Source organism: Cebus imitator, unplaced genomic scaffold (genome assembly GCF_001604975.1).
Source record: "Cebus imitator isolate Cc_AM_T3 unplaced genomic scaffold, Cebus_imitator-1.0 Scaffold45, whole genome shotgun sequence".
Classification (NCBI taxonomy): Eukaryota; Metazoa; Chordata; class Mammalia; order Primates; family Cebidae; genus Cebus; species Cebus imitator.
In genome coordinates, this window is record NW_016107360.1 from 11,429,039 (window position 1) to 11,449,970 (window position 20,932).

The 20,932-nt window shown below is 52.6% G+C and overlaps 2 protein-coding genes across 2 annotated transcripts; both read right to left on the reverse strand.

Annotated features, from left to right (window-relative positions):
* Positions 1–207: 207 nt before the first annotated feature.
* HOXA11 (homeobox A11) lies at positions 208–3,966 on the reverse strand. The gene is made up of 2 exons (XM_017527052.2): positions 3,132–3,966; positions 208–1,716 (listed from the first exon to the last, which is right to left on the reverse strand). The coding sequence occupies exons 1-2, from the start codon at positions 3,838–3,840 to the stop codon at positions 1,484–1,486; spliced, it is 942 nt and encodes a 313-aa protein (XP_017382541.1). The 5' UTR covers positions 3,841–3,966; the 3' UTR covers positions 208–1,483.
* A 10,061-nt stretch (positions 3,967–14,027) lies between these two features.
* Positions 14,028–18,698, reverse strand: HOXA13 (homeobox A13). The gene is made up of 2 exons (XM_017527053.2): positions 17,763–18,698; positions 14,028–17,041 (listed from the first exon to the last, which is right to left on the reverse strand). Exons 1-2 carry the CDS (start codon positions 18,673–18,675, stop codon positions 16,797–16,799), a joined length of 1,158 nt encoding a protein of 385 aa, XP_017382542.1. The 5' UTR covers positions 18,676–18,698; the 3' UTR covers positions 14,028–16,796.
* Positions 18,699–20,932: the final 2,234 nt, after the last annotated feature.

Genomic DNA, 20,932 nt, shown 5'->3' on the forward strand with positions numbered 1-20,932 from the left:
GGGAGGCAAAGGGGATTCAGCGGGAGGGTGCCTGGCTTTCCCAGATGCGGTCCCCAGGCCGGGCAGGCCGGCTGCCTCTGAGCATTTCCCTAACAGTTTCCAAATGTTGCAAGAGATTAAAAAGACCATTCTCAACGCCTTTTCCGCCCCCTCCAACACCCCAAAGGAAATCAATTAATGGCAAAAAACAAAACAAAACAAAAGTAAATTGGTTATGGTTCCTTTATTTACAAGTTTTTGAACACCATCCCTGTATGAAGCATACATTCAAATATTCTTAGCAGTGAGCGAGTTTAACCATGGAACACTGTAAACAGATAGAGCCTTTAAATATTTCCATCATCTTTTTTCCCCTCTACATTGCATCTTTTAAAATTCGCTTTGGTTCCTTCAGGGAAATATATATATAATATAACATTTATCTTTTAAAATAATTCCACCTCACTCTCAGGCTCTTGGAGGGTCACCGGGAGCTTCCAAGCTCAGTTCCGGAGCCAATGAGGGCAGAGTGTGGTGCTGGAACCCGGTGTTTTGGGGGACTCAAGGCCCTCATAGCCAAAGCTGGGGACCTGGTGGCCAGGCCCGCTGCTCCGGAGCCAGACACTGAGCAAATCCAAGCTTCATTAAGTGTGGTGGAGACTTCGCCAAACTGCCACACTCCACAGCCATTTCCTGCGGAGATCTCAGGGGCCAGTGGTCTGGCAGCAGCCTCTTGGCCTTTCCGTATCTCCCACCTCAGGGAACACTCCACTCTGCGATGAGGCTTTGGGCCTGAGTGGCAGGCTGGAGCGAAGAACCTCATTTGGTAGAAAGGAAAACCAGGTGGGCTGTAGGAGGCGGTGGCTAGGAACTCAAGCCTGGATCAGTGTGGTGGGTGGCTGGGAGGAGTGAAAAGACACGAACACCACCTGGAATCACAGATTTCTTCTCCCACAAGGTTTTGCAGCCCTCTTCTACCTCATAGCCACCTCTAAGTCCAGCCGCTGTTCACCTTGGCTTTGGAAAGCAGCCTCATTCTGGGCACCTAGTAATCCTACCTTCCTCCTGCCCCTGTCCCCAAGCTGAACTGGGCTTGGAGAGCACACAGCTTTTTGACTCAGGGGTCCTGGGGGTGGGTAGGCTCCCAGTAGAGGGAGGATGTGGAGGGGTTAGCCTTCAGGGGACCTGGCAGGGGGCCCAGTCCCGAGTGGAGACCACACCCAGCCCACAGCTCTGCAGGTTCCAAGAGTGAACCACCAGGGGTCCCAAACCTGTCATTCTAGCTGATGCACAGCTCTCAGAATCCAATGATTATTAGGAATCTTAACCACCAACATCTTAACCAAGAGAGTCCCAGGCCATCTCCTGTGGGGCTATCTCCATGCATCCCTCTCTTGCACACCTTTTCTCAAAAGTCACCATGTGGCTTGACCTTGTCAAGGGCAAAATCTGCATATTATCTGCTGTGTATGAAGCCCCCCACCCAATTCCAGCTGCTGGAGCCTTAGAGGAGCGGATTCGCTGAGTAGTACTGTAAACGGTCTCTGTTAATTTTTTTTTCCTTCATTCTCCTGTTCTGAAACCAGATTTTGACTTGACGGTCAGTGAGGTTGAGCATGCGGGACAGTTGCAGTCGCTTCTCTTTGTTGATGTAGACGCTGAAGAAGAACTCCCGCTCCAGCTCTCTGATCTGATACTTGGTATAGGGGCAGCGCTTTTTGCGGGTGCGTTGACCACCTGTGGAGGGAGAAAAGGCAGGGGGTGAGCCAGGTGTAGGGGCTGCAATCCACCCCAGAGCCCATAGCTGAGGAGAACGGCTGCCACAGGAACTGGTGGTCCAGCCCAAGCCTCGTCAAAGTCCCCCCAAGCCCCTGCTTTTGTCGCTCAGACTGCGGGCTTGGAACGGGCCGCAGTTGGAGGCTCAGCCACAGATGAAAGCCAGCTCCCTAGATAGCCCCCCGGGGAAGCTGCTCCCGCTGCCCCCAGAACAGAAAGGAGGGCTTCGCATAGCAACAGGCGAGTTTGCGCTGCCTAAGCCTCTTTGAAAGCCGCAGAGTGGGGGTTGCCGGCTGCCTCTCGCCGGCCAGACTAAACAAACAGCCGCCTGAGGACATTTCACCTTCCAGCACCTGGGCTGCCCCTTCTCAAGGCAGTAAAGGCGGCTCCAGTCCCAGTCTTCCTCGGCTGCGGCCAAGACTGGGCAGTCGTTAACATCTGGGGCGGCTGCCGGGTCTTTGTCAGCCCAAGTCCTGGCCACCAGCTTCTGCCTCCTCGGCCAGCCTCCTGGCTCCCCTGAGGTAGGGAGGTGGCGGCGGAAGCCCCCTACCCTGGGCTTTCACTGAGCACCACGGCCACACAGCCACCCTGCACGCGGCAGAGCAGCGGCGCTATTTTAGGTAGGGTGAAGGGAAAGGGGGCTTCCCAAAGCTGCGGGCAGGCTCTACTTGCTCCCCCTTAAAAAAAAAAAGACCCACAAGACCCCCCCAAAAAATAATAATCACTTTTGACAGATTGAATAACAATTGTGAATAACATGCAGTTGGGCAGAAGGAGGCACATAATTGCCACCACGCCAGAGGAAAATGGCTTCCTTTGGACAAAAAGGCCAACTTTGGGTTAATTTGTTTCTTTTAATATATTGCTGGAGCTAAGCGGGCTACTTTATCTGTTAAATGCGCTCCTAGCGCAGTCGTTAAACAGCGACGCCTTTGAATCCCGGCCGGGACTGGAGTCCCTGCGCAACACATGGCTTTTATAAAAATCTCCGGATTACCTCGCTATCAAAGGCTCCCAGAGCCCTAGCAGGGGGAATTTACAGGCGCCCACCTCTGGCTCCCCAGCCCGGAGCTGGCCCCGAGCGGGGTCGAGCTGCCGGGCTTGGGAGCTGAGAAGGGAAAAAAGGGAAAAGGGGGGTTGTTTTTTTTTTTTTTTTTTTTTTTGCAGGCATGCCTTGGCCGGTGGGTATTTCACGGCCAATTTCAGCACTCGCCACGTGATCCCGCCTTTTATAACAAAGTTTTGTTGGGGGAAACCTAAAGGCCCTTCATAAACCTTATATGCTTATAAAACAGCATATAAAAATTTAACAGCGGTGCTGCGCTAGATTTCCAACTCCCCTTTCATAAAGCGCAGGGCGCTGCCTTTATACGTACTGGAGCCGCCGGCCTTGTCCTCAGTGTGGCCGGAAGACGACTCAGGGCTGCTGCTGCTCTCGGGGCGCCGCCGCCGCTCTTTCTCCTCCGCCGCCGCCGCCACCTCCCGGCAGCCGCCGCCGCCGCTGTCCGAACTTGAAGTTGCTGGCGCGCCCGTGGCCGCCGCCGCTGCAGCCGCGGAGGTCGCCGTGGCCGCCGGGGGCCCCTTCTCGGCGCTCTTGTCCCCGGGGTAGTCGGAGGAAGCGAGGTTTTCCGGGGTGCCGTAGGCCGTCTCGAAAAACTGGTCGAAAGCCTGTGGCAGGACACCGTTCCTCCCCACGGTGCTATAGAAATTGGACGAGACGGCGGGGGTGGGGTGGTGGTAGACGTTGGCCGAGCTCTTGGCCAGCACGTCGCCAGGCACGCCGGCCGCGCTGGGCGCCTGTAGGCAGTCTCTGTGCACGAGCTCCTCCGCGGAGTAGCAGTGGGCCAGATTGCCGCGGGGGTGCCATTTAGTGGCGGGCTCAATGGCGTACTCTCTGAAGGTCACTTCGCGCACGGGTTGGACCTGGGGCAGGTTGGAGGAGTAGGAGTATGTCATTGGGCGCGAAGACGGGGTCTGGGGCAGAAAAGAAGGGAGGCTGGAGAAATCTGGACCCGAGACGTAGTAAGTACAACTTGGCAAATACATGTTAGAGGAGCAGGGACCACGCTCATCAAAATCCATCATTGGGCTACCTTGGGCTCTCCGCAGTAGCCGAGCTTAACATGATTCTCCACTGCAGCTGCCTCTTTGAAGCGGATCCGTGAAGTAGAAATTTGGAGACGTAAGCTGACGTGGAAATCTATCCCCATCCTTAGCAGGGAGGTGCTGGTCATGTGACCCGATGTTGAAATTGACAAGCTGCGAGCTAGTCCGGGCCTTTTTCCACCCCCCTTTCCTTTTTTTTTCTCCCCTCCCCTCCCTCCCGGCTTCCTTTCTTTGTAGCCACCTCAGGGGAAGCAACAGATCGTCACTCGGTGTTCTCAACGAAAGCACGTAATCGCCGGTGTAACTCATGTTGGCTGGGGGGCCTCCCGGCGCGCAGAGAGGCTGGGGTGCGCCCCCATGCAGCATGCTAGTTCTCAATTTTAGGGTCCTGGTTCTCCAGTGTGCGGAGGGCGGTGAGAACTCAACTCTTGTTCTGCCCCCCAACCCGCAGCTACCCGGGTGGGTGAGGGATGCCCTGGGCTGGGGATAGCCAGGTGGGAGCCCGTCGCTGTGTGACCTGTGATCTAGGAGTCTGTTCTCCTGGAGGCTCGCATTTGCAACCCTTCTTCGCAGCCCCCCCTCCCATAGACTTGCTCTGGGAAGCACCTCTGCCTCCGACCCTAGCCGGAACTCCTTCGGGGCCCGGGTTTGATGCCGTGGATGTGCCTGCCTAGTGGCTTGTCCGATTTGCACGGTGACTTGATTACACGCTCGCATTCATGGTCACTTCCGAAGCGCTTTAGTGCCGTCCGTCCCTAAACCGCCGACAGCCAGAACGGCTTCTCCCCGCTGTTTGTCACTGATCCGCAGGGCCCGGAAGGGCCTTCGTCTTACCCGGGATCCACCTCTCCCTTCATCTTCCCTGCCTGCCTCCTCATCCCACCTTCTGTCCTTGGACAAACCCCCTTCTTCTCGCTGCCTGCCGGGCTTCCGAGTGACTCGGCAGAGACAGAGGCACAGGGGCTGCTGCCCCGCTGCTCACCGGTCCACCCGTCTGCCTGGTCTTCTGGAGCTGAGGAGTCGGGAAACCATGCAATTGAGGCAAGCCTTGGGCTGTTTTAGAGGCGCTGACATCCGAGGAGCCTTCTCCTGGGTATGCTGCATCTTCGTGGGGGGCCCACCAGGCTGCTTGTAGAGCTCCAGGGGTGTGGGGAGAATGGGGGTGGCAAGAATGGGCTGAGTGCCAAGGAGAGGTGGCTGAGAAAGGGGTAACCTGTCTGCTCTCCTATTCGCCTTCCTTGCAATGTGTGAGAGTGAAAGCAAGGGATAGTGTAGGGCAAAAACTCAGAGAGCTCTGTGCCTCTCCTACTGCTTATTCCACAGAAGGACTACAATACCAGAGAAAGGAGAGGTGCTACCCAAACCCTGCACCTGGGGAGACAGGGATGCCTTGAAAAGGCTAGGTTCTGCTAAGGATAGAAACAGGCCATAGCAGTACTAGGAGTCTAGCTTTCTTGGGAAGATGAAAAAATAAATTAAGAAGGCAAAATATGCTCCGCATCCTGCAGAATTGAAGGAGCAGTTTGGAGGAAGCGAAAGAAGGGAGAGGACACAGCGCGGCCAGGCAGGGCCAGGAGCTGAGAGGGGCCCAGACCTGAGGCCTCCCAACAACTCTTTTCTTGGACGGAGCTGGGGTGTTACTGAAGGAAAATGAAAAAATGAAAAAGATAACCTTTTCCTTTTCCCTCTCCAGGAAATAGCCAAAGGTATTTACATATCTTGGGGAGATTTAGAGTATAAACTCTAAGATCTTTGGCATTTAAGTGTCAACATCGATTTATTTATTTATTGCTGAGCTGACTGTAACTGACTCAATAACAAATCTAATCATGTATTGCACTGGAAAAGAAATATTTTCATTATGTATTTTCTCCAAATAATGGCCTACCATTGCATTTGAATACCTGCTGTAAATATCAATAATATGGAGTAATTACTCTGTAGTTGAGTAAACTAATTTATTAGCATTAATGTTTATGTGGCTCTCCACCTCCTCCCCCCACCCCTTACAAGGATTGCTCATCACAAATCAAGCTACTCGGACACATAGGTTTAATGAACTCTTTATTCAAGATTTGCTACAAGAACTTTCATGTCCATTGAATCCCTGAGAACTGAACTTGAAATTATTTGTGCATCTTCAGCTTGACATATTTGTCCACTGTGGCTTGTCCAGAGGGCAGAAGTGCTGTTGTGAGTGTGAAGGTCTAGTGGGAAGGAAGGTTATTGGAGAAGAGTAGCTTCAGACCTCCTAAAGCTGGGAAGCACATTTACAGAATTGCCCTGCAGTGAAAAAACTCTATTTCCAGCAGGGACCAACAAGGCAAAATATTTGTTTCTCCACAGCATCTCTTATTTAGAGACACAATATAAAAGGCAGAAGAGAAGTCTCAAACAGCGGTATTCGAGCTGCTCCCCGGCTTGATTTTGGCTATCCCAAACTCTCTCCCTGCAGCCCACCCAGTCCCCGCCACCCCTACCTTCCAACAAAAGGAATGCATGAAGGGTTTCAGTGACTTTGCCATAACAAAGGCGCCACCATTGCGGGGCTCGCCCCGCCCCTGGGTGAAGGCAAACAAATTCTTGCACTTGTATTAGGGCTTTTAAGACCATAATTGAACCCGGGGGCGTCTAGGAAAACCGAAAACTGTTCTAGACAGACCTGCGGTTTTATAGCAGTTTTGGCAGTCAACTTCAGCTTGTGCCTGAGCAGACGGGGCTGTGGTGGCCCGCCAGCGGGGGACTCCAGGCCACCTCCCCCAGCGGCACGCAGCCCCTCTCTTAATTAGATCGGTTTTCCCCTGGTGCCAGGGTCAGTGGTCCCCGCAGAGAGGTCGGTATGGGGATGCGCGCTGTTCCGCATAACCATTGCCTCCTATATCCTCCTCAAGGGCCAAACCGAGAAGGTGCTGGCAGGGCTGGATCCCATGGGTGTCCGCAGGAGACAAAGGCGAATTCCGGAGGAAAGACTAGGGCTGAGAAAGGCGCACCGGGAGCGGCTGGCAGGACAATTCGGCAGGCTGCACCGAATCGGGGTGCCCGCAGGGACTTGCAGACTGGAAGGGGTGTGTGGGGGCGCTGCCGTGAGGACGGATGAGGGAAAAGGCTTTTGATATCAGCAGAAGGGAAAAAGCCTGGAGCGGCGGAACGCGAGCAATAGGGATAGAAGGGTACTCTGGTCCCGAAGGCTGCGCAATGTCCCAGCTTTGCCCGCTCCTGCCCTCGTGTGTGGAATATGCTGGCGGTGTGAATGTGAAGGTTTCGCCAGGCAGGCGGCTGGGGTGAGGGGTGGGCGCAGCTCTGAGGATCAGACCAAATCTGGGGGAAGAAGGGGAGGCAGACCTTCGAGTCCTTGGTTTTGACTTTGCTCTGAGCCTATGATTGACTGTTCCGCTTCGCAGGAGGTCCAAGAGCCGAGCTTAGCCCACTGGGCTCTGGGAAAGACTCGACTGGGGCTAAGGCCGCCCGGAAGGCCAAGTCCGAATTCCATTTCTTGAAGAGGCCGGGGCGGGTAAGGCTGTGACATTGGCCCTGGCGACTGGCTTCCCAGGAGCTGTTCTTTCTCAGGAGCTCCACAGCGCAGGCCAACTCCAGAAAACTGTCTTCAGCGTTAATTTCCTTTTATCGTCAACCCAGAGCCCCACCGCGGCTAATGCAAGAGGCCAAAAATGTTTGGAGGAAGAAAAACAAAGGCAGGAAGTGGCGGCGGCCTGACGGTGCGTGTGTGTCTGCAGAGAAGGGAGGGAGCCGGTTCAGTCTCTTCTTGTTTTTCCAAACTTCAAGGTCCAGGCAGCCCTCCGCGGGGCCTGGCCCCATCGCTCCCCGCGCGGCATATGGAGGTGGCCACCCGGAGAGGAGAAGGCCGACGTCCGCGCCAGGCTTGTCAGGCGGAAACGGCTAACAAGGAGATTTGGTCAGCAAAACAGGCAGAGCCCTTCCGAGGCTTCGCCTGAGTTGGCCGCAAAGGTTGGGGGGGAGGGCTTGCACAGCACCTCCGGGACCCTCCTCGCTGAGGACTACCATCCCTGAGGCTTACGCTTCGCTCCACCGCCTTCGAAGGCGGAATATCGGAATAAAGTGTGTCCATGCGCCTCTGCCGCCTCTGCCGCCTCTGCTTCTTCTTGCAGCCGGAGGGGTCCGGGAGGCAGCGGTTAGGCGCAGTCGGGCAGTGCCCAGGCGGTGTGGCCTCTGGGCGGTCGGTGTGCACCGGGCAATGTGAAGCCTTGTCACCGCGGTTGTTGTGCTGGGGGCGTTTCCAGCAGTAATTCAAGGGACTTGAGCTGCAAGGATCGTCACTTGACAGACAGCTTAACACCCTCTCACTCCAAGAGAGGATAGAGCTGGGTGGTGGGGAGCACCTCCACACTCCAGGCTTCCCAGCTCCAACTGGCAAAGCTACTGGGCTACCCTCTTCTCTCCTTGGGGCTGGCTTGGGAGGCAGCAGCTGCTCCTTGTCCCAGAAATCTGAGAATTTGAAGTCCCCAGTGCTTGCACATGCAGCCCTTTGAATGCCCGGCATTTGTCTCAATGTCAATGCCAAGCTGCCCTCAGTCACCACTGTCCTTCCCAGGGGGGGTTCTGTACCCCTTACAGTTCCTAATCCTGCCCTGCCTTATTCCAGCCAGTCTCACCTGCTGGGACCTCCCACCTCTTCCCTACCTCTTTTGATGTCTCTACTAGACTGAGCAAGGGCTGAGGTGCCACAGGAGGGCACCCAATACTCAGGCATGGAGAAAGAGGACTGTTAGGTCCCTGACTCTACCCCTACTTTGGGCCTCCCTCCACCAGAGCCTGAACTGAGTTTCCCACCTCCCTTCTTTGGAATACTCCACCCCAAGGCCCCAACAAGTCCGGCTTATCTCCCTCCCTCTACCCTCCCTTCTCTACCCTCCTTCCTTCCCCAACACTTCCTCCTTTTCTGCAGACCCAGCTCCTACGTTTCTAGGCTGAGCAACCCAGATGGGATAGGCCTGTGAAGGGTCAGAACCCACTTGACAGACCGAATCTCACTCCTCGATGGCTACAGTTAAGTTTCTCTTTTTGTGGATTGCTTAGGGCACCATCAATATTTTGCTTCCTCCTGCTTGCCTGAGCCCTTACTTTCCTCTGTCCACAAATGTCGCACTGTTTCTAGAAAGCTACACAGAAGAGTGTTTCAACCCTGGTGACCATATTGCACATAGGTGCAAGAACTGGCCGGGAAGCCCTGGGTAGAAATGGCAACGGAGCTCTTCTCCTCCATTTCAGGAATATCTCTTTCCAAATCGAAGGGTTCCTGGTGGCACATCTGTCTTCCGTGGTGAGCTGGGGAGGTGAGTTTCTGGGAAGGCCCAGTATGTATTCTCAGGGCATGGCTTATTCCCAGATCATTGCCAATCCATCACATTTTCCAGTAGCTGCCCAGAGGCAGCACTGAGGCTTCGATTAAAAATCAGATCACCTCTATCACTACCAGGTGGAGGCAGGGGTTAATTTGTCTCTTTGTCCAGACACCCCACTCTCCCCCAAGCTCCCTTTCACTTCCCTAAAGCTCACAAACAGGTAATGCCCTGAAATTGACCTCATAATTCTGCTTGGTCTGATTGGCAAGTTCAGTCATCCTCCAAAGCCCCCAAATATCTGAAAAAGTCCATACCCTTCCCCTGGCCACTGCAGAGTGGGGCACAGGGCTCAGCTGAGAGTCTCAAGTACCCAAGCAATCTGGTTATCATTTACTTTAGTGAATCTCAAACTGAAGGGAGAAGAGAAGATTACTCCCTTTAATAACTATTTTTATTTTTATTGTTGTCAACGGGTTAGACATTTTTTTTTTTTCCCCCTGCAGAGTGGAAACAAATGGGTTAGGTGAGGCTTTGAAGGGTGAAGGCCTAGTTCTTGTTTCCCTTCCATTCCCCCTGCAGCTTCGGCCCAGACGGGTTTCCCCAGCAGAGTGTGCCTGTGATAAAGAAGACAAAAGGGGGTGGCCCAACCCGAAGTTTGACTCTGGTCCTAGGGTCTGGGTCCCCACAGCTGTAGCTCACAGGAAGCCCCCAGGCCACCAAGCTCCAACTGCTTCCTATTTCCACTCAGTGCCTGTGGTGGCTCAGTAGAAGAGCCACCACCCCATCCAGCCCTCTTCCCCTACACATCCTGCCAGGCAGTTCTGCGATGGGACCCATTCACAGACAACTGTTTCTGCTATATATGCCCCCATAGCCCAGCCCGTCCATGCAACCCTAGAGGTACAACACAGATTTTTGGCTTCCATGAAAATAAATCCTTTGCAGGTTCTCTTTGGTTCACCTGGAGAGATAGGCTCAGCGGCCGATCAGGCTTAAGCTGTTTACCGCTCGGCCTGATGCTCTAACCTGCTGCAGGTAGGCTATGGGCAGGGGGTTAGGTGCTCTTTCCCTTGCAGAGCCCAGTGAGAGATTCTTGGGGACTGGGGGTCAGGGGCTTTTACCTTAAAAGGGTGTGCCTCACACCTCAGTGCAGATTTTAGGCGGGAGAAGAGCATCAAAGGTCGCACCAAAAGCCTGCCACGCACTGAGGGAGGGCCTAGACTCAGGGACCCCAGGAGAGGCTTTCTAGCAGGGTCTTGGCTTCCCTATCCTCTTCCCCGCCAGGCCAGCCCCGCTGGGCCCCATGTTCCTACCAGGACCCAGAACTCTGATCCAGCCACGTCCTCTCCCCTGGGCTTGCAGGCACTCCCTCTCGCCCTCGCTAGGCCTTAGCGGGCTCCGAAGTCTGCCGGACTGGGGCAAACCCCGCTCTTCTGGGACGGGGACACAGCCTGGGCCACCCGTGGCTGCGGGGATTCCTTTCCAACAGGGCTGGGGATAGGAGAGTTGCAATTCAAGAAAGAACCTGTGCCTCCAGTGCACGAGCCCAGGCTACCAGAACCCGCTTGCCGCTGGAATGACGGCCCAGCCAATTGTGCGTCCTGTGCCTTCTTGAGGCCACGGCGGCGACCGGCCCTGACCGTGGAAGCGGCCGTGGCTCGGAGGACTTGACCTTTACGGCGCGAGAGGAGGGCTCTCGCTGAGCCGCGGGGAGGGGGACGCTGCTCTCTCTCTCTCTCTCCAGCCTCTTCCACCCAATAGCAGCCCGCTCGACCCACGCCTGCTGCGCGCTCACCCTCTTTCCCCCTCCATTTTGTGCAGTGTCCGCAAACCTGCGGCGGGAAACAAAGCCCCCAGCCCTGCTCTCACCACCCTTCTTGAGAGCTGCTGTAGCCTACTCCCCAGGCCAGAGGCTGAGAGCTAACGCCAGGCTCCTTAAGGCCCTTTTCAGGGCCCTCTTCTCTCGCCTAACCCCAGCCGCCCTCAGCCAGCGCCTGGGTACTGGTACCACTCAGGGTGCCAACCGGGACCTGCCGGGTACTACTCAGGGTGCCAAGGTCCCGTACACCGGGTCCCGGCCTCGGGCTGCGGGCGGCGCCGGGGCCTACACCCCAGCGGAACTGAGCGTGGCAGAGGCGCGGGGCGCAGCGGGGCCCGAAGCTGCCTCCCACCCGGGTGGACTCTGCGGCCGCTGCTGGGTGCACAGCGTGGCCCCGCGTGCCCCCGCGTGCCCGGCTCGCTCTCCGCGCCCTCGGGTCGCTCCCACCCCTGGGCTCCAGGCTCAGAAAGCGGAAGTATTTGGTAGAGAAAAACACGGTTTCTTTTCAGCTCGTCTCAAAACCCCTTTTAGAGAAAATGCTCCTGTCAAGTTTTATTTCCCGTTGCAAACCACCTTCTACGCTGCCAAGAATTAAGACCGGGAGAAATTAAATACCCGATTATTCTCTTGGGGAGGGCGTGGCGGGGAGGGAAAGGGGGCACCCGCACCAAACATTCCTTGGAATCGGCTTGTCCTGATCCAGCCGCGCCCGGGGAGCCCCGCGAAGGCCCACGCGGCCTGCGGTGACATCAGCCTTCAGCTGCGGGGCCACTCACCCTCACAGTCCCGGCCCTAGCGGTTCCGCGCCGGGACCTCCGCCCGCCGTCCTGCCGCAGCCCGGACCAGCCCGCGTGCCGTCCAAGGGAAGCTGGCTCTCCATGGGCCTAAGCCTCCATTTTGAGTAGGGGGTTCTTGTAGAAGCATGGAGGGTTTGGGGCCGCGCCTGTGTTCCCGAGGGGTGCGACATCGGGTGGCTCTCGGAGTTCACACCCCAGTACCTGGGGGAGTCCCTATGTCTCCGCACAACCTCCCGTAGAGGTTTGGAAATCTCTGAGACCCGTTGTAATTATTTGTGCCCGGTGGATCCGGCTCTTCAGTGCCATGAGAGCCGGGCAGAAATGAAATCAACTGTGGCAAGGCCTTGGCTGATTTTTCGGAGGAATTTTTCTGCGCCAATGTCTTTTTTTCTTCCCTTTAAAATCAAATTGAAAATAGCAAGCACCTCCCAGGCATTCATCAGAGATACGTAGATGTGCAAAGATTGAGTGGGCATTTTCATAAAGAATGAGGCCAGCTGTTATTTACCCGGCGGCCTAGACGATGAAAACTTAATTATAGTGCCTGTCCTAAAACCCAGGCATAAATCTTCCTCTGCCTTTTGGATAACGCGACATCTTTGCTTATGAGAAATGGGATGTGAGCAACTCGCTGCACATTTCTCTGATTCTCCAGGTCCTGGTCGGCTGACACGCATTTGATCAAGTTTAAAGGAATGCGCATAAATCAGCAAACCCCTAGCGTCTCCTCGGGAGAGGCCCGCAAATCCAGGAGGGCGCCTCTGAACCCACTGGGTCTGGGGATTAGCAGTCCCGGGTAACCTCCGTCTCTGCTCCTGAACTCGGGAATTCGCAGAAGACGCAAGACACCGCATCTTCCCCAAGCCCTCCAAACACATGCAGCAGAGTGCAATATGCACTCACATCTATTACAGAGTGAAATCTGTGTCAACTCTCCGCACACAAATGTTTCATCCGCAGCTGAATTTCGCTGCCTAATGAATTTTTAAGAAAAGATTTCAACTAGATTGTTTTAAATTTTTTCTTTCCTTTTCTGTTAATTTTTTTTAAATCCACAATTTGAGTGGGTGGCTTCAGCTCTGCATCAGTCACAAATAGTAGTAAAATGCATAGTGACATTTAACAATCACCCATTTAAAATAACTAAATAAATAAGACAGTACTGAGAGCAGATAGAAAAAAGTAGGGTTTTTAAAAAGTCCCATATTTATTACTGTTTATTCAGGAAGAGTTTTCTTTTTAGAAAAAAAAAAAAAAAAACTTTAATCAGGTTTTCAGCAACATTATCCATGGATCAGTGGCTGACACTATTATTCCTAATTTTCAAGAGGTGGCTGGTCTCCCCTTGGATGTCTTTTTTTTTTTTTTTTTGAAAGGTTTTAGACGGATTGCTATTTGGGCATTAAAGGAGCCATTATAAATAATCCATGCTCACCTCAGGTTATCTGGTAAATCCACAGAAATTTTAAATAGGAGGAATTAGGGTAAGATCGACACTATCAATTACCATTTTAGAACTGGGGGAAAAAAACCCCACAAAAACCCTGAAATATCTTCTGTCATTACAGTTGCAAAAACTAGAGAGAGAAAAAAAGAAGGCTACTACTTTACCCAGGGTTCCTGTAGTGGTGATGGCTTTCGAAAGGGGCGGTATTCCGGCTGCAGAGCTGCTGTTGGCCTCCTTCCTAGGCTCGAGGCTCAGAATATTTCTTACATCTAAAGAAAAATATCCCCCGTCAACAGAAGAGTCCCCTTTGGAGCTGTTCTTAAACACACAGTTTGATCCAGCTTTGAGGGGATTTTCCACCACTTTAAACATTTTGGGAAGAAGTTGGTATTTTGGCTTGATGGCAGCTCATTTGGAAATGGAGTACTGTTTGGAACAAGAGGTGGAGAGGTGGGTCTGAAGCAACATTTTCATTTGTTTCCACAAGTGGAGTGAAAATCCTCAGGGCAGCAAAATATAACTGAATTTCTCAAGACCTTTCAATATGTGTGTTTCAATACCAGCCTGTTTTTGAGACAGCTTTAGAGACTCTTTCCATAATTCTCATCTATAAAGAAGCTGTGAGTCCTCAGGAGAGGTTGGAGAGGTTTCCGGCAGCCAGTTTTGTAACCAATCAATATTATTTTCCATAAAATGATGAATCTGGTTCTTCCATTCACTATTACTTTCCTCTAATATAGAGATAAAATTAACCTGCATCTCACAATTCTGCACCCCATGGCTACTGACTCCACCAATGTTTTAATACATATGCACATAGCATGGATTTGACAGAAACACATTATCCTACGTGTGTATTAAATATATAAACATACATATGTATTCTTTATGACTCTGAAAACAGCACCTGATTGTTGTTAGAGGTCAACAGTAGATATAATAATTTTGTTATTATAGTTTTGGTAAGTTGCTAATATTAAACATATTTATTTCTCCCACAAATCAAATGGCAGATTCACAAGCATCAATACAAGATTGCACACCACCCTGGAGCAGTACTCAGCTCTGAGTTATCCAGGATAACTCATGTTCTGTATCCAATCCTGTGGTCATTTTGTAGATATGAGATATTAAGTCCTCTTTACTGACCTCTCAAGAGGTGGGTTTCTTTGAATTTCTGAAATGTAACTCTAGACTTCTAGAGTTAGCAAGGCATCTGAATCTTAATTTGCTCTAAAGACTCCCCAGTAGCTCTAATTAGAGTTGGAGACCACCTTGGAGGGTGAGGACCAGGAAAGAATGGTGATTTAAGAATACCTCTTAGACTGTAACAAAAATGTACAGCTTTAAAGCAGATCTGCAGAAATCTGATGCAGAGCAAGCCACTATGAAGATAAATCAAACTTGGCCATTAGAGAAAAGGAGCAAGGCTTCATCTTGTAAAGTACGTTTTGTACCTCAACTCTAGAAATCACCTTAAATTACAATATGTTGGGTCATCAGCAATTAATGATATGATATCTGTACAGATTCTACAAATATATATACAAGCACACACAAGCACTAATATGCAAATGTATACATGTGTACACATATATTATATATTTACATATATACAGGGACATGTATAATTTACATATATTCAAATTTGCTCCATCTGGAGTCAAATAATTGAGTACTGAATCTCTAAAGTCAAGGAGGTAAGAGCTCTTGATTCCCTTGGTTGAAGAATTACAAGGAGGCTTGTCAACGCGAGGTGGCGCCCTTGATCTACTAATCCAGCTGAGGCCAATTCATGAGCTGTCAAAAGTCAAGGTCACAAATTGTCTTTTTTCGTCAAGGTCAAGGTTTAAGGCCTTTCGTAGTCCTGTCATTTCAACAAATATCAAAACCTGCCCTCTCAGACACATGCGGACCCAACAGCAGATTTTAAAATATGACAGCCTAGGCATTGCTGATACAAAACAACTGGTTTTCATTTTCCACAGGGAGTCTGGGAATTCATACTATCTCTTCCTCCTTTCTTTTTTCTCCCTTTCAGAATACCTGACACTTTAATCTCCTTGAAGCACTTATCATTTTTAAGGATTTTAGTTATGAGGGGTTTCTCCCTCTTCTTAAAAATTTAGTAGCAAAAAATGCACTGAATAATAATAATGGTCCTTGGTTTATGTAAGACAAACCTGCTCCTTTTCTTTCTGTGCAGTGCACATTTAGCATAGAAAAGTAAAGAGTATTTTCTTCAGATTTTATTGGCAGTGACTATTTTATTAACAGAAGTAATACCACTATATCACTATCTACAGGTCTACTTTTTTTTTTTTTTTAGTAGAAACATTTAAAAAGCAGGTGCAGAAATACATTTTCACAGTGTGCTGAATGTCTTTATTTACAAGATATCATTCTATAGTGAATATGAACAAAAAGAATGTGCTGGTTGAAATACCTGATTAAAAATGTGCTGTGAAGATGAATTACTAATCTTTCTAATGCAGTTTGATAACTCAATAAACAAGGAAAAATACTACTCTTAATAGTTCAAAATATAGAATGTAGACACCTAAATGTTTCAGGGAAATTAATTTTCATTCTGAGTTTTCTTAAAAAGGAAAATGACTTCTCCCGCTAATGTTTAGCAAATATTGAGAAATGCCAATTTAAATGAAAAAAGGAATTGTGTTCAAACCAAAGTTCATCATGTTGGGACGGAAACTCCCTGAAGATTTCACATAAAGTGAATTCTGCAGATCATCTGATGATTTAAATATTTTTAAAAAGATACCAAATCCTTTGGAAAATAACCGATATTGGGGCAGTAAATATAATCCAAATGCCAGAAAATATACTTGTTATAAGCAATGAAAAATTATTCTTAAAATGATATTAGCAACCCAGGTTCGTAGTCTGAAAGGTTCAGCTCGTTGGTTTTACTATGCTACCAAGACAAATGATCCTCAGAAGAGCTTTCTCTCCCTTTCTCCCTTCATGGCAAATAGTCCAAAAATGATTATTTCAGTACCTTCTCCTTTTCCCTCTAAATCTATACATAAAATGTTTTGCAGAACATACAACAACGGTAGGAACTTCACTAAGATTTACCTGAGCAGACACTTAACATGCAAAGAGAATTGCGACCTAAGACGGACAAGCAGATGTTTACAATGGCCTCTTGATTTTGTAACCAGCTTCCAGATTATTACCATCTAACGCAGTGCCCTAAAATATAACGATCATATAAATACTTACAAGATTTCGGTCACTGCGTAACTTATCTGAAATTGCGTATTTTGGGGTTTGACGTTTGACATTTAACAGGCTGGGCTGGTGGGGTTGGCGGAAGAACCGGCAGGCTTTACCTTTCTTAACGTTTAAAACAGTTGTAGATTCCATTAAAGAGAAAGAGATCTCCTTCAGGAGAGCAAAATGCCAGTGTCTGTCTCTTTCTCTTTCCCATTCTTCAATTATTATTAAACATTATTATCATTATCTGGGCAAAGCAACGAGTTCTGAAGCGTTTCTTCAAGTTGCCTTCTTGCTCCATATTTAATCCATTAACTAGTGCTTTTCAGTTTGTTGATGACTTTTTTCTCTTTAACCCTCCTGTTCTGGAACCAAATTGTGACCTGCCGCTCAGAGAGGTTCGTCGTGGCTGATATCCGCCTCCGTTTGTCCTTAGTAATGAATTTGTTCGTGGCGTATTCCCGTTCAAGTTCTTTTAACTGCACCTTGGTGTAAGGCACGCGCTTCTTTCTCCCTCTCCTATAGGAGCTGGCATCCGAGGGATGGGAGACCACGTCTAGAAGATAAGAGAGAAGGCAAGTTACACAAGGATCAGACCTCAGCCAGGCCATGGGCGACAGCTCGAACTAAGCCACCCGCCTTGCAGCGCCCAGCTGCTCTTTGCCACGCGCTGTACAATCCGGCCTTCTGCCAAAGCCTAGAGGGTCAGGGGGAAAGGTGGTTAGTTCTGAACTAAAATGAAATCACCCAGGGCTCCAGTGACTTCCCCAACCCGGCCATCCTGCGGAAGCAGCGAGTAGGCAGCCTCGAGAGAGAGCTTGGTCCAGGGGCCCACACCTTAGCGCCAGGCTTAAGGTACAGCACTTCTGTGCCTGTTTCCTTCCTGGGTGCCCGTCCCAATACTCAAAGCTTCTACACTGAAGCCATTTTTGAGAGAATGAATATAGAGGGGCAATTTGGGGAGCTGTTTTCTGGTCAATTTCTCATCTTTACATTGGTGTCAGGGGCTGGGGAGGGCGGGGCGCAGAAGGAGAGGGAAGCTAGCCTGGGTCCCCACAAGTTCTTTCCCAGCCACCCCTCACCCAGGGAGGGCCAGGGGCCAGCTCAATTCAAGGCAGCGCAGGCAGCCCCAGCCAATCATGCTCGGACTCCCAGGGTTGCAGAGCCTCTAGGGCAGACCAGGAAGAGAACAGAAGGGCACCCAGCAACACCCAGGTGCGAGCGGCGAAGCTGGAGCAGAGACGGAAGACCAGAGCTGGAAATAGGGCGCCATTTACCGGGCAGAGTGGACTTCCAGAGGTGGGGAGGCTGCGCCTGCTCTTTGGGGCAGTACATTTGGCCGTTCCAGCCGTTGGGCAGCGCCCAGGGCTGGTAGCTTTCCATGGGAAGACCCAGGGGCTCGTGGCGCGACTCGCCGGGGCCCCCGAGACCAGGCACCACCGGCATATCCAGGTAGCCAGGCATGGGCTGATGATGGTGGTAAGGCCCGGCTGCGTAGCCCTGGTGGTAGAAGGCGAACTCCTTAGCGCGGGAGCTGAACTCCTCGGCCGCTGGGCCGGCGGTATCCATGTACTTGTCCGCGAAGGCGGCGGCGGCGGCCGAGGCGGGCTGTGCGCACGACTTGATAGCGTTGGGGTGCGGGCCCATGCGGGCGCACGGGTAGTAGCCGCTGCCGAAATAGCCATAGGGCAGCGCCGCGGGCCCCGACGAGCTCTGCGCCGCTGCTGAGCAGGGGCTGCATTGCTTAGCGGCCTCTGCGCCTGCCGGGCCCGCCGGGCCAGGCCCTCCCGAGGACGACGCGGCGGCGGCGGCAGCGGCGGCGGCGGCGGCAGCAGCGGCGGCAGCCGACGGGGGCGCCTCCCCGGGCGCGCTGCTGTAGGCGGACGCGGCTCCTGGCGCCAAGGGCGCCGGGTGCGCCATCAGGTTGCGGCATTGGTTGGCCGCGGCCGCAGCCGCCGCCGCGGCCGCCGCCGCCATCGAGAAGTTGCCCCCTGCTGCCGCGGCTGCCGGGTGGGGGAAGCCCCCGCCCCCGGCCCCGGCCGCTGCAGCGGCTGCCGCGGCTGCTGCTGCAGCCGCCGCCCCTTCCATGTTCTTGTTGAGCTCGTCGGCCACCAGGCCGCCGCCGTTGTCGTAGAGAAACATGACGGTGGGCTCGATCCAGCGGGGGTGGAGGAGCACGGAGGCTGTCATAGCCCGAGCCGCATGGAGAAGACCCCAGTGGCGCTGTTTTAAAAAGCCCCCAAGAAGTGAAGAGCGCGCGGCGCGGGGCCGGGGCCCCAGCGAGGGGGGCGGATCGCGCCCCGCGGGGTCGCGCCAGGCGGCCGCCCATTGGCCCGGTCCCCCCCTCCGCTCCGCCCAGGCGTATGCAAAGCGGGCGGCTCCTACTCCAGCTCTGCGCTGTGCACTCGCCGTCCCCGCCGCGGCCCGCGCCGTCCCCAGCGCCAGGGCCAGCCGCGCGGTCGCGCACCATTCACCCCAGGGAAAGGCGGGGGAACGTGCGGGTGGGGCAGGGAGGGAAGGGCGGCCCCATCTCCGCCCCCCTTCCCTTCCTTTATCCCGGTGGGGCCCAGACCCGGGCAACCAGGCGGGGAGGGGAAGTGGGCGCGCGGTTGGGTTGCGACCTGAAGCGGTGGGGACAGTTCAGGTAACAGTGCCGGCGGTCAGGGATGGGAGAGTGGGGAGGACGGGACCAGCCTAGCTCAGAATGGGTGTTTCTTGGGGCCTCTGAGGCTGTTTTCTTTCCAGGAACCGGCGCGTATTTCTGCAGTGAGACCCTAGGACGGACTCTACGCTTTCGGCTTCGATGGAGTCCCGATTTTGCTCTTTCCAGGGAAACAGTGGCAGGGTGTGTGCTGCTTGTCGATTCCAGAGGATATGCCTGGCTCATGGGTCCCCGAACATTCCACTGGAGGCTTGGACTGCTTTTAGGAGCTCCCATCCCTTCCCTGTCCACACTGTTAGTAAGCAGTTTCACATGTTTGCATTTAGATTCGTAGGCTCAGAACGTATCATCTCTCTCTTTCTCTCTCTCTCTCTCTCTCTCTCTCTCTCACACACACACACACACACACACAGACACACACACACACACAGTGTACACTGACATACTCAATCACATTCACACACTGTTCCTTGCTCTGAGCCGGTAACAACGTTTCCTCCTCCAGAGACTTTGAGATAGAGCGAGTGATCCGTGGGCACCATTCATCCTTGCTCGTGCCTCGCCAGTCTGGCTAGCTTGTTCTGGAAGGGGCTTAAGAGGAACAAACCCCAGCTGTGCTTCTGGCTGGGACTCAAGCCCCCCCCTTCTGGGCCCTAACGCCTCCAGCTTCTTTGTGGACCGGACTTGACTCTCCAGGCACCCGGGAACCCACTATTTCATTCTATTTTGGGACAAGAAAAAGGGGCTCTTTGAAGCCACTTCCTGCCTTCCCCTCAAGTAGGATCTCCAGCCTGCAGTGATTGCCTAGTCCTTCTTTGCGCAAGAAGCTTTTCCTCTGTGCCTGGGAAATGCAACCTTCTCCTGGGAGCATGATAGGGTGTTGGTGCTGAAAGAACCAAGCAGTGACCCTTCTTGCAGCTGCCATGTTTTGGTGAGGGGTTCTGGGGGTCCTGCTGCTTTAGGGGCACATACTTCCACTTCCTGATTCGCTACTGTGAGCTAGTCAGATGCTTAGAAGGGGAACAAGCTTCAAAGTGAAAGTGGGCACATTACCGGAATAGAGCTGGGGAAGAGTACTGGATTCTTTTCCACCCCAGGCAGACTGGTGAGAAGCCAGGCTTGGACCTGTCCTCTGCTCCTAGCTTGCAGACCAGCTCTAAACTCAGAACAGCATGCATACCACCCCCCTCCCCACCCCACCATCTGCTCTCTAAGGCCCCTGGGCTTCCTGCAGGGTCCAGACCAATGTGACTGGGCTTGGGCTTTTATCTGTCCTGATCCTGGGTTTGTCCTGACCAATGTAAGTGTCGCCCAATAAAACCTTCTATGACCCCCCACCAGCCAACCCCCCCACCCCAGTGTGCCCTTTCCTTCTTGACTTTCTCGCAGTTCTGGGTAAATATTGATTTGCCCCCAGTTTACCTTCTCCTTTACTGGCCATTTGCAGACTCAGAAACTAGCCTCTGTAGGGACTTGATTTTTCTGCTATTTTCTGGCCCTTTCACTTACCCCTCTTCCTCCCTCCAAGTGGCATTGTAAAACTCACAGTGACAAAGACACAGGGTAGGGTTTGAGGCCCCAGTTCCTGGGGACTTGAAGGAGGTTTTACATACGGGTCAGACACGGCTGGAGGCCAAGGTCAAGTTGAAAGTTGCAGTCTAGCCAGCATGAGAACTGCCATGCAAGCGTGGAGACCCAGGCGGCTGCAAAAGGCCCACTGCCCACATCCCCTCACTCTTAATTTTCTCTCTCTTTCTAAAATTCTCGGCTCTGACTCTGTGTGGC

What these genes read in the sequence shown, in the direction of transcription:
- HOXA11 (XM_017527052.2), bottom strand. Translation starts at nt 3,840, where the DNA reads ATGATGGATTTTGATGAGCGTGGTCCCTGCTCCTCTAACATGTATTTG. An exon ending in GGACAAGGCCGGCGGCTCCA is followed by an intron (nt 1,717 to 3,131) that starts GTACGTATAAAG and finishes CTCCCTCCACAG; the next exon opens with GTGGTCAACGCACCCGCAAA.
- HOXA13 (XM_017527053.2), bottom strand. Translation starts at nt 18,675, where the DNA reads ATGACAGCCTCCGTGCTCCTCCACCCCCGCTGGATCGAGCCCACCGTC. An exon ending in CTGGAAGTCCACTCTGCCCG is followed by an intron (nt 17,042 to 17,762) that starts GTAAATGGCGCC and finishes CTTATCTTCTAG; the next exon opens with ACGTGGTCTCCCATCCCTCG.